This window comes from Lagopus leucura, unplaced genomic scaffold, assembly GCF_019238085.1.
Source record: "Lagopus leucura isolate 7727_CA_CO unplaced genomic scaffold, USGS_WTPT01 Super-Scaffold_810, whole genome shotgun sequence".
NCBI classification, from domain to species: domain Eukaryota; kingdom Metazoa; phylum Chordata; class Aves; order Galliformes; family Phasianidae; genus Lagopus; species Lagopus leucura.
Genome location: NW_024962261.1, coordinates 7,183,119 through 7,199,520, shown reverse-complemented (window position 1 = coordinate 7,199,520; position 16,402 = coordinate 7,183,119). Strand labels below are relative to the sequence as shown.

General features: G+C 36.4%; 1 protein-coding gene across 6 annotated transcripts in view; it reads left to right on the top strand.

Moving 5' to 3' along the window:
• Window positions 1–16,402, top strand: part of FAM172A (family with sequence similarity 172 member A) — a 257,802-nt gene that overhangs the window by 13,608 nt on the left and 227,792 nt on the right. For 3 of the 6 annotated variants that reach the window (XM_042866181.1, XM_042866174.1, XM_042866180.1), the window contains exons 4-7: window positions 4,224–4,301; window positions 6,750–6,873; window positions 11,988–12,089; window positions 14,889–14,989. In XM_042866181.1, coding sequence (XP_042722115.1) covers window positions 6,768–6,873; window positions 11,988–12,089; window positions 14,889–14,989 — 309 coding nt within the window. In that variant the 5' untranslated portion in view covers window positions 4,224–4,301; window positions 6,750–6,767. The remainder of the gene's footprint in view (window positions 1–4,223; window positions 4,302–6,749; window positions 6,874–11,987; window positions 12,090–14,888; window positions 14,990–16,402) is intronic. The other 3 variants (XM_042866178.1, XM_042866179.1, XM_042866175.1) reach the window with 1 other exon arrangement.

Genomic DNA, 16,402 nt, shown 5'->3' with positions numbered 1-16,402 from the left:
TGTGACAGAAGGTTGTTGCAGATGATTTCTAGAGATCTTTTCCAAACCACTCTGCTCCATGATGCCATGATTGACTCTGGGCAGATACAGAAAGCTTGGAGGCAAGGCAATAGCAGGGCTATCTAAAGAAGTCTGATTGTACTTACTAAAGTAGGCAATTAGTAGAATATTTTTCCACATTTTTCTGAAGTTTATACAAGATGCATGTCTACTTGCCTTGCTTTATCTTGGTCCTTTTTGTTATTTTGTAGTAGAAAGCGAAAGAAAGCTGCTGATCAGAATTTTAAGATGAAGTTGTTCTTAAATTATGGACTAAATGAATGATATGTTTATATTATTCATATCATTTATTTATAATGTAATGTGGTGCTGGTAAGTGATAATCCCACAGAACCAAATTTGTAGACTTCATGTGTTTCACAGGGCTATTTGCTTTGCATGATAGGTGGTTGAAATGAAGCAGTACTCCTCTGTTCAGTTGGCCAGAAAATATATGCTGCTTCTAAGGTTGAGGAGCAGACAAAGAAATATGAGGTACAATATTACTAAAGCTGAGAAAAATGCCAAAAAGGGGAGAAATCTCTTGTGGTGTAAGAAATGGTGGGCAGAGCCGTAGGGTAGATCCACTGAGGCAGACAGTGCTGCAAAGTAGAGGTATATACGCTGTGAGAATCTGGGGTGTCTGATACCAAGGCAGCGGGTTTTGATGATAAAATGACGTCTTCAGTAGCCTCACATGCTTATTTCTTTTGTGTATGATTTAATTTGGAATAGCTTCCTTTGGTCTTAGATACTGCTGTATTTTTGTTAGAAGCAGAATAGTCTGGGTGATGTTAATTCTCTGCATGTGCACCTTTTGGGAGGAGATAAAGAGGTGTGTCCCAGAAAGCTGGAGGCACCCCTTACTCTTTCCTAGGCTCTTTTTGCGCTCCCTCTCAGCTGAGAGTCTTCACGAGGATTAAAAATACTTTGCTGTGTGCTAGGATCTGGGCTAACAGCCTGTGTTCAATGGATCTTCAGCTACTTTGTCATTTGTCTTTTCAAGAGTCTTCAATTAATGGCACGTAGCTCTTTTGAAAGTCAAACTATTAAGAGCAGAGTTAGGGACGGGGAGAAAAAGTTAAAGTACTAGATACATACATATCTAGGCAGCTTTTGATGGTAGCCAAAGCAGAAATGATTTCCCGGGAATTTTCTAGTCTCTCCCTCTTTGTCTGTAGTGGTCCTGCAAATTACTTTGGTGTCTCTCCTAAGAGAAGGCTCTTTTAATAGTCTTAGAGTTTTTCTGTTTTTAGAGGCCTTTTTCCCTTCCCAGCTGACCCATGGGATTGCTTGAGAGAAGCTGACATTAAAAAAAAAGATTAAAAATTCTGGCTTTGTCCTCTAACTACTTAGTATGTACAGAGATGAGGCTGTTGAGAGTCAGTATTCTCCACCCCATCTTTCAAGCCAGAATTCTGTTAAAACCAGCAGTCTAAGGCAATCATCTTAAAAATTCATCCAAGACAGTTTTCTTTTTTATAAACTGTCACAGGGCAATTATGAAGTAATATTGTGCCAATATTACTTATCCTTGCAATGTACACTGTGAGAAAATATGATTCTGTAATTAAAAGACCATTTCGCACACAACTGTTTGCCAAATTTGTGTTTCTTCAACATTTCTATTTGTCCCCATTGCTTGATATGTAGTCCTGTGTACTGTGGAACAACACAATGCAAATCTTATACTGCATATAACATTACTATGTATTACACGGATTTTTTTTGAGGCTTTAATTGCAGAGCAGTAGTTCTTCATCAACACAGATTCCTTGAATTTTCCCTATCATCTATTGTGTGTAGAGGATTCTCGGTGGCATTTTTGTGGTAGATGATAGTAGAAGAGGGATCATGAAATTGTTACCCTTCTCAGTGGCAAAGACTCACCTGGTATGCTGAGCTTGAAAAAAGTAGGGAAGATTCTTCAAAGTTTTAAAACTGGAATCTTGCAATCCCTGGTTCTGAGCATTGAAGCGGATTGAACGCCCAGAAAATGAAAGAAGTACAGGAAGAAATTATCTGAGAACATTTTGTTTGAATGCAATTGAGTCGTGTAAGAGCACATTCTTTCCTTCAGCAGAATTATCCTAGGCACCATTCTTGTGTCTCTGCTGCAGGATTGCTTTTTCTGTCTCCAAAATTACTTGCATGATTCAGTAGACACTACCCATCTGCCTCTTCCAAAGAAATGGGGTTTTCTACACACTTAAAATATATGGAAGATCAGTGCTTTAGAGAGTACCATGTTAAGCATTTGATGTTGCTGCTGCAGAAAATTCTTAGATGCTCATTTTGAACCTTTTGCTGGTTAACGATAAGACCATCATGTAAGTCTCTCAGAGGCTATGTTGAGGCTGTGCTTCCTGTTTTTGTATCCTTTTAACATGTTTATTTGATCTACAGGCATATGGTTATGGAAGTCGTTTTCAACATTTCAAGAATGTTAAACTAGAATAATTAGAATTTCAGCCCATGAAGCCATGTTGCTTGACATGATAGGTGCATTAATGCATATAGCTCATAGTAAAACGCCTACTAAGCTTAAGGGGTAAATAACATTAGAAGGTAGATCGTGTGGAAATAAATCAAACTCTAGTGGCAGCTGCAGTCTTGTACTTTATCAGCAAATCCCACCACCATTTGTTAGAATGTGAAGATATACCAAGATTCAGGGATTGGGATTCTTGCCAATTTATTTGTACTCCAGTGGTAAAAGATCCTGCTCTTCTAACATTTATTTCTCTCCTCCTGTGCGTCTTCCCTCTGGTTTTCTGCAACTGTACAGAGTGTGCTCTAGGCAAATAGGTAAATTTTCTGGAAATTCTGATAAGTCTTAATAAGTCTGTAATAAATGTGTGCAAAAAGCAAGTTTTATTTGTGCAGATCTGGGCAGGCTCTAAGGGGAGAAGGAAGAGGCGCACACTGCATGCTAAACTGATCCTCTGGCAAAGTTTCTGATCTCTGCAACATGGAGATGCCATAGCTGCTCATTAACAGCAAAACTGAGTAAAAGATACTGCTTCTGAACCTTCTTCATATGCAAGATGTTGACATTTTAGCTGAACCTACTCAAAACCATTTAGTCTAAAGCAGATTGGAAATAATTGTCCTTCAGAGCTAAAGTGTGGGAAACGTGTAAGAAAATAAGATCTTTATAAGTAGAAGAAAGTGAAGTATAACATTAATTGAAGCAATGTTATTGATGTTGAATGTCATGTCCTATAAGCAGGGATAAAATAGAATTAGACAAACAAAAAACCAACTACAGATTACAAAGTGTATTTTGTGCTTTTTCTGAGCCTGTACAGAGAAAGAAATAAGAACCCAGCTGTCATCCAAATATCTATTTCAAGTAAAACTGGGTTCAGCAGGAACACTGCACTAGTCTAATCCCTACTCGTCCTTTCCTTAAAATGTCGGTTTACAAAAAGCAAGGCTAATTCAGCTGTCTTCTAATAAACCACTGTAACCAGGCATTCTGGTAACTCATATTCAGATAAACTATATGGATTTTTGCTTCCTGATAGTGCCAGTGTTTTCTTCTGTGGTGCACTTGTAATGGGTTAGCATTGCAATTATTTATGTCCTTTACATGGAATATTTGTACCACAAAACATTGACTTTATTTCAACTATCGCTAATGTAGAGGGCAAAATCTTATACAAAGTTTTAGGTTTTTTGTTTGTTGTTTGTTTGTTTTGTGGGTTTTGTTTTGGTTTGGTTTTTGCTGCATTTCTAGCTGGGAAAAAAAAAAAAAAGTGTCTAAAAATCTATTTATCTGCATTTGTTTCAGAGTCAGAATACAGTAGAACATATACTTTGATACTGCTCGTTTTCAAATCAAGCACTGTCAAGATCCAGGTTTCTGGTACTACTTCACTAAAAAGATTATGAAATACGTGTACATATTACCATAATGTGCAAAAGTCTGTTTTGTTTTTGAAACTCAGTGATCATTTGTGAATCCACCAGTTGTATTAATAGGAGTCTAGTGAAAATGCTTCCTGTCTCATGCGAAGCCAAAATATTTATGATGCCAAATGATATTCAGTATTGCTAGACATTGAGGTTGAAGAATATGTGTAATATATTTTCTGATAGATCACTGAAGTTTGATTGCAAAGGCAAGACACTTGGAAAATAATGTAAGTTCTCATGGAAACAATAACTGTTGTCTTTAGGTCATGTGCTTGTCTTAGCTACTGGAACAAACAAATAGAAGATGTTTTATAAAGGGATCATCTAATTAGCTGCACTGAGTAAGTATTCAGGGAGCTCTGTAATGTTTCCACTGTTTGTTTCTGGACCATCAGACTCCAACTCATTCAACATCTATTTGTGAAAGAAAGGAAATCCAGCCCTCTCATCCAATTTCTTCTGTTTGTCATTTAAACTAATATCAGTGAGTGTTTCAATTGAATTTTTGCAAACAATACATAAAATTCTGTGTGCTTGTTTCATCCTCATTTTAATATCAAGTCCTCCCTCCAGTGGCTGCTGTAACAGTTTTTTTTTACTTTGACAAAAAGAACTAGAAATTCTATTCCAAAGTTAAATTGAGGTTTACTTATTTATAATTGGTGCTTCTAAATTTAATAGTGAGCCTGTAAGTTATCTGGTCTTTCCTTAGTGACCAGATTTCCATAGGTTACCAGGTATATATTGGAAGAACAAAAATGGCTGAAATTCTTTGTCACTGCATTGATTTTTCAGAGTAATTAGTGGGGATTATTTTATGAAGGTGAATCTGTGTGGATAAATTCTGTATTACTTAAGCTGGTGAATAACATGTTTTTAAACACTTGTTTGTGACTTGTGGCTGCATTAACTGAACTATATTCAATTATGAATTTTCAGATGTCCTGTAAGGAGGACTACCGAAGGATAACTTTCACCTGACTTATCACAAATCAGTGTCACTGTCACTTTCTGGCAATTTCAGTAAATGTAATTGGAGTGATTTTGTTTGTTTTCTGATGTGATTAACTGGAATGTATATGTTTTTATGCTGCAAATATACAGACTGATGATGGGCAAGATATTCTATCTGATCATCTTGTCAGTGAACTACTTGGAAGCATCTGAGAAACATAGTTCAAAAAATCCATGCATGCTAATCAATGTCAAGCCATTTTAATATTTATATTGAATATGTTATATGTCAGAAAATAGAAAAAAAAAAAAAAAGCTGTGGCTTTCCTGTCCTTTTTATTCATTACTTGTGTTGTCACTGCTAGCATGATAAAGTGTTAGCTACAAGATGGCCATTTTAACTTAATCGGGTAGAGTTGTACCATTTTATTTTATTGTTTTTAAAGTGCATAGTCGAAGTAGAAGTTTCCTGGTAGAATTATGTTTATAAGAGACTTGGACAGTGCATTCTCATTTCACAGCAGCTTTGTTGGAACCACCAAGCAAGGCATCAAAGTCTAACCTCGGCCAGACTTTTAGAATAGATTGTTAAACTGTCTTGAACAGCAACTTAAAAAAAAAAAAAAATCTCCTTAGTTAATAACTATCAGCTTCTTATGTTATTTTATTCCTTAATCTACAAGAAAATGTTTTGGGTAATATTTCTCTAGTTTAATGTAATAATTTCTGTGAAGAAAAGACACTTTCATCCTCTGCTACTCTGTCCTTACCAAGTTTTTGTTGTTGTTTTTTTGTTTTTGTTTTTCTCTGCTATTCTTACAATGAACTACTTAAAAAACATTTTGGAATTCTTTATGGTTGCAACTCTCAGGGAGTCATTAGAACAGTGGGTAAATCGTATTGCTTTTTGTTTAAAAGTTGCAGGTTGCTGCAGGGATGCAGTTCATGCAGGTTCGCCCATGATGAAGTACAGATTGTGGAAAAGAGTTAAACAAATTGTTCATGACTGACAGATGAAACAACTAAAAGGATGAAGGAAAAAAGAACTCAATGCATAGAAGTCTTTTTATTGAAAAGGGAGAAGCAATGGTTGTGATTTGGTGGTTTGCTCCCTTGGTGTCAGATTCAAGATGAAAGGGATTGCAGATTTGAATGTCTGGGTTGCCTTCTGTGCATTAGGAAAAAATTTAGACGCCCATTTTGTGTGGATACTGACACCTAGTCTGTACCTGGACATTTACTGGATAAATTTCAGTGGAGATAATGGTTTTGAGCTATATACTCCTTATTATAATTTTAGTAAAAACTGAAAGCTATAAGATACAGCACGAATAATTAAATCTAAGTAATTGAAGTAGAAAAATCTGCAGAGATTTTGGAAGTTCTGTTAATTATGTTTGGTTTTGTTTGTATTTTCTACTGTGGCCTTTCAAGTGTTGTGCTTCTCCAAAAAGCTAATCATTTACTGATCTTGTTTTAAATTTGCAATGAATTACTGTTGAATAAATCAACGTCCCTTCAGTATTAGGGCGAAGTTGTTATTTATTCTTGTGAATTTGAATCTTTGACCCCACGTGATAGAGGAGTTTGTGTTACACTACATTGTGAAACTTCTAAATCTGTGATAGTGTGATGACACTCTACTTTGTCCAGTATACATTTTGAAGAAGAGGAAAAAGTCTATTTAAATTTTACTCCATATGCTGGTTCTTATACTCAGGGAAGCTTTGTTTTTGAAACGAGTCCTGTTTTATGTGCAGTTCTGTTTATATATGTGTTAAGAAATAAGATCCCTTAAAGTCAAATTTGTTAATGTTTAACTTGTTGGTTTTCAGATTGTCATTTGAAGATAGATGCACTTATATTTTAGTATTTTAAATCTGCTGACAGCTTGGGTAGTGATGGCTCAACTCCAGCAAGGAGTCCCTGATGAAAAAGAAAAGACTACTGCATTAAAGGGTATGAATACTTTTGCCTTCTTTTCACGTATACAGAGTTTTCAGAAACAGTTATTAATATTAAGGAATGGAAAGTACTTTGATCTTGCTGTGGGTTAGAATCTCGAAATTGCAGTACTGGACGAGACGATTAGACTGTGTGTGTAACGTCCATTTTCAATAGTTTTATAAGATTATTTAAAAATAATGGTCTGTGGTAAGCAGTAGCAGAGTAAGAAATCCATTAATTTTATAATTTTCATAATTATCCTTTGGTACTTTTGTGATCTTATTTTCTGGAAGGTATAATTTAATTTTTGTGCCACTTATGTTTTAGAATTAACTATCCATATTACAGCTTTTAAAAATCCCTTTAACTGTGGTATGTTAGCAGGGAAACCATTTTCAGGACATTTATATCTGTACTGATTTTAAAGAATTTTCTTTGTATTTTATGTTTAGGAACAAAAATCACACAATCTAAGTGATTTATGTAGTAGATTTCATAAGGGGAAGAATAAATGCAATAGATGACATTTTTAGAGAATAGACTTGCACAAATATGTTATTAGAAATATATCTTCTGTTATACAGTGATAGAAGATAGCGTTTCTTAATTTAGAATTGTGTATTTGAGAAAGGCTTGGTGACAACCTGTGTGTTACTTATTCAAATCTGTACTAATTTTGTTGAACGTATGCTCAGGAAATTTTACTTAATGTTTGGAAAAGTAAAACCTCAATTTTAAACTTGACGTTAATTTGATTGTCTATTAAGGATTATTACACAAGAATCAGAGTCAGGGAGTGGCTTAGATTGGAGGAGACGTTAAGGATAATCTAGTTCCAACTCCCTGCTGTGGGCAGGAGTGACAGCTGCTTTATCTGGCTGCCCAGGATCCCATCCAGCTAGGTGTGGAACATCTCCAAGGATAGGGCATCTACAGTTTCTCTGGGCAGCCAATGCCACACCACCTTTTGAGTAAAAAAAAATGCCTCCTAACATCTAAATCCCATCTCTTTTAGTTTAAAGCTATTCCCCTTAAGTGCCTTAAGAAATGACTAATAATTAAAAATTTAAACTTAGTAGGATGTGTGATTTTCTTCATGTGACCTGGTGAACTCCTACTAAGCTATAGAAAGAAGGACTCCTGCAAATCACTCAAATCTGAGCTCTGTTGAACCAGACTGTAATTGAATTTGAGAGTGAAAGAACGATTGATCAGATCTTGAAAGAATCTAAGAATTTGCTAGCACACTTTTAGCTAGTTGTGAGAGGAAAAATGACACAGGAAAGTGAGTGGTTCAGTGTTTGGACCACTGGCCAATTGAAGTCTTCCTGTGAGGCTCAGATTGTAGATGTAAATCAAGAGCTGCTTTAAATACAGAAGATATGCTTCATGTATGTCATTTACAAGGGCTGCTCTGAAAGTAATGCCTCCTAGTTTATTATGTTGACCATGATGTCAGAGGTGAATGTTGGTGGTATGATAGTAGTGATTGAACCTTCCTATTGATATTGCTTTACATGTTGTTGCCATGTGACAGATGGCAGCAGACAGGCAGTGTAGTAAAACGGTGTCTGGCTTTGAAGGGCTTATGGAGCAAAGGAGTGTCACTGAATTGCTCCATGCTGAAAAAATGGCACTCACTGGCATTCATTAACATTTGCTGAATGCTGATGGAGTCCAAGTTGTGGATGTGAGCACAATGAGGTGCTGGATTGTGTGTTTCAGCAGCAGAACAATGACATGAAAGATGAGCAGAGTTTCTGTTGGCCACACACAACTGCCACACTGTGAAATGAAGCTTGATAGCTCATCTGCACAAGTCAGTGGACTATAAGCAAGGAACTTTGTACAGAGCTGAGTATTGGCTGCAGTTCATTGTAAGCAATGGAATATTGCAAAGTTTGCACAATGTGCATCCTAGGAATGCTCACACAAGAGCAGAAAGGACAAAGTTTGTCAGTACCTATTGAACCCAGATCATAGGATCATAGAATGGCCTGGGTTGAAAAGGACCTCCAGAATCATCTAGTTTCAATCCCCCTGCTGCAGAGTCTCCAGCCACTAGACCAGGCTGACCAGAGCCATATCCAGCCTGGGGATGAAGGAATCCACATGAGACTGAAAGTGACAGGTTCCTGGAACACATCATTACCAGTGTCAAGATGCAACACTAAAATAAAGGCTTGAACTTCCAGAATCATACCTGAGAAGAAGACAACCATTCTCTTCCAATATGACCATGTAAGGCCCTGTACCAGTTTGAAGACTGTAGAGCACATCATCAATTTTGGCTGGACTGACCCACCACACCTACTGTATAGGACAAATAGGCACCTTCTGACTTCCAACTGTTTGGGGCATTGAAAGATGGACTGCATGGGCAACATTTTCCTGTCAGTGACGCCACTGTATCAGCTGTGAAACAGTGAGTCAACTTCACTGGAATAGATTTTTGAGTGGGGCTTGCAGGCTCTTGTCCATTACTGGCAAAAATGCATAGTTGCTGGTGATGACTATGTTGAAAAATGTGTTTTGTAGCTGAGAATTTGGTCTTATCAAATAGTGTTATTGTGCTCTTTGTATCTATTGTAGCGTCTGTGGAAATAAATAGGAGGCATTACTTTTCAGAGCAACCTATATTACACTGGTTTTGGTACTCAAGAGGTGAGTTCTTTACATATGGTAACTGACACTTTGTAAACATGTTTCCAATCAAGAAGACATGAAAATTCTGGTGCATTTAAATTGTACAGGTGTGTCTGGAGTCTCTTCCCTAAGAACAGATAAAGTGCTACTGACTATTTTGGTTATCTTCACACTGTGAAAATACAGGAAGAAAGGGAGTGCTTTTTGTGCCCTGTAGCAAAAAAAAAAAAAAAAACTATTCGACTAAGTTACTGTTTTTTTTCTTCTTTATCATTTTGTTATTTGGTTGAGAACCAGAGTGACTTGCTAAGAACTTTCAAAGGACAATCCAGAAGAACCAGCTGAAGATTAATTATGTAAATGGAATGTCGAGGACTTCCTGTCCCATGGTAGATTTGATGAAACAGATTTGCTGAAAAAGTGAGCTGTGGTTTTTAAAAGCCGCATTTAGAAATCTCCTAGACAACCTCCAATTACTGTATAGCTATTTAGATACCACAGTGATGCTTAGGCACCACAATATGAGTTTGAGAGATTTTAGAGTTACAAGGATTCTCCAGCTTTACCCAGTGAAATAACTTAGGGAGGGAGGAGTTGGAAACAGTTGTATGGAGGCTGGAATGAATGTCAGATCAGCTGAAGACAGTTCCTTGGTTTGTTCACTTAGAATTCAGTTTTCATAGAATCATAGAAAGGCTTGAGTTGAAAGGGACATTGAAGCCCCCCCAGTTCCAGCACCTGTGCTGTGGGCAGGGCTGCCCCCCACCAGCTCAGCTGCCCAGGGCCCCATCCAACCTGGCCTTCAGTGCCTCCAGAGATGGGGCACCACAGCTTCTCTGGGCAGCTGTGCCAGAGCCTCACCACCTTCTGAGTGAAAATTCTTCTAATGTTTAATTTAAATCTCCCCACTTTCATTTGATAGCTATTCTTCCCTGTCCTGTCATAATCAGATCTCACTAAAAGTTATTCCTCCTCCTGCTTATAAGCTCACCTTCAGTACTGAAGGCCACAGTGAGTTCTCCCTGGAGCTTTCTCCAGACTGAACAAACCCAACTTCCTTAACCTATCATTATAGGAGAGGTGGTCCAGCCCTCTGATCATCCTTGTGGCCCTCCTTTGGACCCACTCTTAATACCTTTACATTATTCTTGTGCTAGAGGCCCTAGGCCTGGACTCAGTACTGCAGATAGAATCTCATAAGAGCAGAGCAGAGGGGGACACATCCCTTGCCCTGTGTGTCAATGCTAGGCTTAGATAATGGGGGTGACTTACAAGATCGTTACTGGCTGCAAGACTAATAAAAAAATAGTCATACAGAGCCTACTTAATTATTTGGAGTTATTAAGAGATATAAGGGTGGTTAATGTCAAACAAAGCAAGTTTAAAGAAATGAGCCTTTCAAAACAGTTGTATTTTCTTTGAGATACGAATTTAGATGGTAAAGGTAATAAATGTACTTAGAATTTTTAAGGCATTTCACTGATAATATTTGAAATTATATTCATAATAGTACAAAATCAGTGTAGCACGTCTGAACTGAATATTTACATGGTTTTCAAAATCATGTATGGAAAAGTAGGGAAATACTTTTCAGTGAAACCTTGCTCAATTATTTTGTGCTGATATTTTATTAATCATCGTATTTTAATGATCAGAAAGTATGTTAAAAGGATAATATTTGTGTACATGATGAGCAGTGAGATGATAGTACACCACTATTTTTATGCATTCATATCTTAGAAGTAAGCAAAAGATGTTCCTGTATTGCTGCTGGTTAATTCTAAATCCTTAAATATAGAGTTGAAGTATGCAGGTTGGCTTTATTTTAGTGTTCTTTTATTAATGAATACAGACTGTATCAGGATACATCATCTTAGAAAACAAAGAATCTGAAAGGAATGTACATATTGTGGCTTGCTATTAAATTGATGATTATTTTCTTTGCCTTGGGAATTATTAAAGGATCGTGGTCAAGAGAAGGATTCAGACTGCACAGTCTGTTGGGGAATGAAAAGGAGGGGTAACAAGTGTTATAATTGCAGCTTGTAGATGGCTGTGAGACAGCGTGCATTTGATAATATGAGCTCTTCAAGCAGGGGTATCAATGCCATGATACTGAAACTGGATGAATTAATGGTAAAAATGTGATGCATACTAGAAACCAGAGACAGATTTCTAACATTAAGTGTAACAAATCATTGAAACAAATTGTTGTGTCTTTGATGGTGTCTGTTTCTGGACATTTTTTGCTCAACATTAGAGATAGACAGGTAAATAAATAAATAAATTTGCTGTAGAGGAGGCAGAGGTATTGAAGCTGGAGGAAAATTTCCAATAATTAAGTTATATGTTTAGTATTGTGTAGGTTGTCCTTCTGTCTTTAAGAACTGGTAATCTTAATAAACTGATTTTTTTCAGCGATTATAACTAAATAAAGAAGACATAGCATGTATAATGTAATTTTTCTTTTCCTTTTTTAGATTTATTGTCTAGAATAGACTTGGATGAACTGATGAAAAAAGATGAGCCACCACTTGAATTTCCTGATACTCTGGAAGGATTTGAGTACACTTTTAATGAAAGTAAGTCATATATGCTATCCTTAAAATTATGTTGAGAGGTTATCAGCAGTTTAATTATACATTATAAATCATTACTAGAACTCTACAGTTTTCTTTTAAGAGTAAAATTTTAAGCTGTAGGATAACAGCCTTGTAAATCTACCTAAGTAATATATATATTTTTTTTATTTCATGAAACTACCATCAAATCTCTCAATTTCTACAATACTGTACAATACATATATTTATAGTGACTGGCAAATGAGCAGTGTGGTAGGCTGGCTCTTCTGTAGGTCATAGTTTTTAATAGATTATTACATTACAGATAATTTCTGTGACTGAAAGTCAGATTAGCTGGCTGAATCTATATGTTAAATGAGCAGTAATATTTATGATTTCCAGTGCATACATTTTAAAATCCAGCTGAGAGATAAGCCACTGAGCTAAAGTAATACCAGACTTCAGGAAGAGGGCTCTTTCAAGATTGTTTGAAACCTGTAGGACAAATGGGGACATTTACAATTCTACTTCTTTGCAGTGTCTGTTCTGTGAACAGAGGAACTTTAGTTTCTAAATCTGCCTGTCTTACATCTTCCACTTTTAAAGGAAAAAAGAGCTTTCCTTTAAATGATAGTCATTTATGCAACACTTAGCTTTTTAATACCCTGATGGCTTTCACAGGAAGGTACTTAGAGACTAAAAGTGTCATGAAAGTGATGCTCTGTCTTTGATGGGAGGGGTTCAGCTCTGTCACTTTTCAGCTCCTTATTTTTAGATCTGCACAGTGTCTACTGTCTTCCTTACTGACTTCAGAGTTAATGGTTCATATATGGTTGATAAAAAGAGCTGAAATTTGAATTTTGGTGAATGATGTTCTAAAATAATGTTACTGAATATTCCATCACTAACTTTACAGGATGAGTGATTTCCAGAGAATGTAGCAGACACTGTTATGTACACTGCTGGTCAGTATGGTGAAAAAGATCTCTCTTTTGCTTTTATACAAGTGATAAACATGTTTGGTCTTATACTTTTTAATTATAAACATGTTTTGGTTTTTTTTTTGTGATGGGAAAAATAGAGATGATGTTTATGAGATTGAGAGGATCTTGAGAGGACAAGAGTACCAGAAAGACAAATAAATAAATAAATAAATATTCCAGCTTACTTATGGAGAGCACTATTTCATTTAGAATTGAACAGTATAATTGAAAAGTAACGAGCTGAAAATGAACAGCTGAGTGATGAGTCACAATGAAAATATAAAAATATTTTATATGTATATATAAAATGAAATATTTTATATAATATATAAAAATAAAAATATGAATACCCAAGACAGGGATGTGACATTGGGTAGAAATATTTCCTTGGAGACTAGTGCATGGAAAATGAACTGGAGATCAGGTAAGACAGATTTGAAAAAAATGCCACATAAACAGACTTATAGGCAGAAATCTTAAGAGGTATTAGCCCTTAAATACATCATTTAAAACACCAGGAATCAACATTCAAAAGTTTTGAAAATGTATGAACTGATTTAGCAGTTTAAAAATATTTAGTTGTTAAATCTTATTTTTGTTGCATAGACATTTCAGCTTTCTAGCATATACTTGCTTTTTTTTTAAAAAAAAAAAAAAACATTTCTCTGATTCTCTGCAATTTTATGATGCTCTGAGATAACTTGAGGTTTTTTCTAATCAGCTGAAATACTGCTTGTAAGATAACATTTCTGCAGCTTGTTTCCTGATTGGCTGCCATTTTATTCCTGTTATTTCAACCCAGTCGAAGTCTTTATTTGTGGTCAGATGTGCTACTGAATTTTTTCTATAAAGAAGGACAATTGCAGAAAGTTACACTGGAATGTGCAATTTCGAAGTGATTTTGCTGTGGGTGAGGATTCTGCTTTGTTCTAGTGTTATGATTTCAGTGTATTCTAACAAAGATTTCCTACTTGTCGGTACTGTGTCAGGAATACAGATCCTCACCTTAAATGTGGACAAGGGCGTTTTTTTTTGTTGTTTTTTGAGTTTTTTTCAGATTAACAGAAATGTTTTATGGCCACATACTTTAGCACAGGAGGTTCCACACTAGTATGCAAAGGAACTTCTTCGCAGTGAGGGTGATGGAGCACTGGAACAGGCTGCCCAGGGAGATTGTGGATTCTCTGTCTCTGGAGATACTGAACATCCACCTGCGCACCTACCTGTGCAGCCTGCTGTAGGGGCCTGCTTTGCAGGGGGGTTGGTCCCCATGATCATTAGGGTCCCTTTAAACTCCGACAATGTTGTGGTTCAGTGATATGTTAATTTTGAAAATAAGTGTTTCTTTCCAGTCATTAGTCCAATTTGTTCTCACACTTCTTTCGAAAATATGACTGGTTTTGAGGTAGGCTGTTTGTAGCTACAATTTGATCACCTAGCTGATGTAGCTGACCAGTATTTGATCTGTAAATGTTTATATTTCACTCCTCATCCATAGCAGGTTGAGTCTTAATATTTCTTACAAAACACTGTGACACTTGATACCTGCATGTAATTTCACTGTCATCACTTGTATTTAGCTAAATAAACAATACTATATATCTTTGGATTGGATTCTACGAATACATAGGCAGGAGGAGACTGGACAAGGAAGGTGTTCCCCCTCTGATGAAAGGTAATGGGGAGCTGGCTTCCTCAGACATACCAAAAAAACCCAGAAGGAATTCATAATATCCAGATTTTTAAATATGAGACTTCTGAAATTGTCAGCAGTGTAGTGTATTTTATTTTTAGTGAAGAAGTACTCTAAAATGTAGTGATATTGTTTCTTTTTCAGAAGGGCAGTTAAGACATGCAAAAACTGGGGAACCATTTGTATTTAACTATCGTGAAGATTTGCATAGATGGAACCAGAAGCGCTATGAAGCTCTTGGAGAGGTATGTAAACTGCATATGTGTGTAAAATGCAGTGTATCTGCATGTATGCATATAAGTATTAGTGTACTTTGTTTTTATTGTTTTTCTCTATAGAATGATGCTTTTAATTATAATATTTTAAGAAATATCTAGTGAGGATGCAGTCATTTAACAAAAGCTATTTCAGAATTAGTTGCCTGCTAATGCAACGGTAGTATTCGCTTTTACTGTGTGGCTTAAGATGCAAGTTAGAGTACAGTTTGACTTCAGTATGTGTTCAATCTAGAACATCAGTGTGATTAAGCAAATCAGAAAATATTATGTTATGCTGTTATTTATCTTTCTTCTCCTTCAGGTGAACCAGTGGGTGCAAAACTGGTGCACTGTCATTTCTAGCTAAGGATGAATTGGTTGGTCTTCTCTCATTTCTAGGAGATACTGAAAGCCTCTAGATGAAGTAGAGTGTTGAAGCTTGATTAATTAACAAAATATGTGGCTATTTACTAGATATTTTGATGCCACTAGCATTTCCTTGGGCTTTCTGTAGAGGTGGTGTGGGTGTACTAGACATAAAAACAACAGAGCATATACAGTTACTCTTCAGTGTGAAAATGATTCCAGTTTCTACCAATTCATTTGGTAATGTTTTAGGAGTTTTAATACCAGTTTGAGAAGAACAGATGAAATTGTCAGTTCTCAGACAGTGCAAAACAGTGTGTTGAACAGTCATAACCTCTAAGCCCAATGGAAAGAACAGTTTCAGCTGTCCTCTAAAGCTAGTATTGCTACTTACATTGAAGCCTAAGGGAAGGGGGTGTGCAGTTCTGCGCCCGAAACCACCAAAATTGAGTATTTTTCTAAGAAGGGCTGTATAATGTTGCCATGGAAACATGGCATGTCATTCATAATCTTCCTGTGCCTCATGACTTATCTGCTTTCATTAGTGTAACAGTTTTAGTAAGGATTAAACTCATGTATTGCTGAATGTATTAGATTTTTTGTCTTCCGCACTTCCTTAGTTACTGAAGAGTTAAGGTTTTACTTGGCATGCATCTGAGCACCATACATCTGTTCACTCGCTTTCCCTCCAAGTGGAATGATGGAGAGAAGTGGAAACAGTTAACAATTGTGGCCTTCCATGTGATGTTATGTGGTATGGAATAACACCTTGCTTAATTCAGGCCACAGTGGCCAGTTTCATCTTCTTATGTAGGGCTCCATGCAGCAGCCTTCCACCTCTGACACTTTCCTGCAATATGACAGGAACCTGAATTGAACAAGGCATGTTGCTTACTATTCTCTGGAATTTCCTCTATATCCCCAATTCAAAAAACCATAGGAGTCAACCTTGACTCTCTACTGCTGCTTTCTGTCGTAGGCGTCAACTGGGGCCATTCTTGCCAGATGTAAACAATGTTTTTTACATCTTGTCCT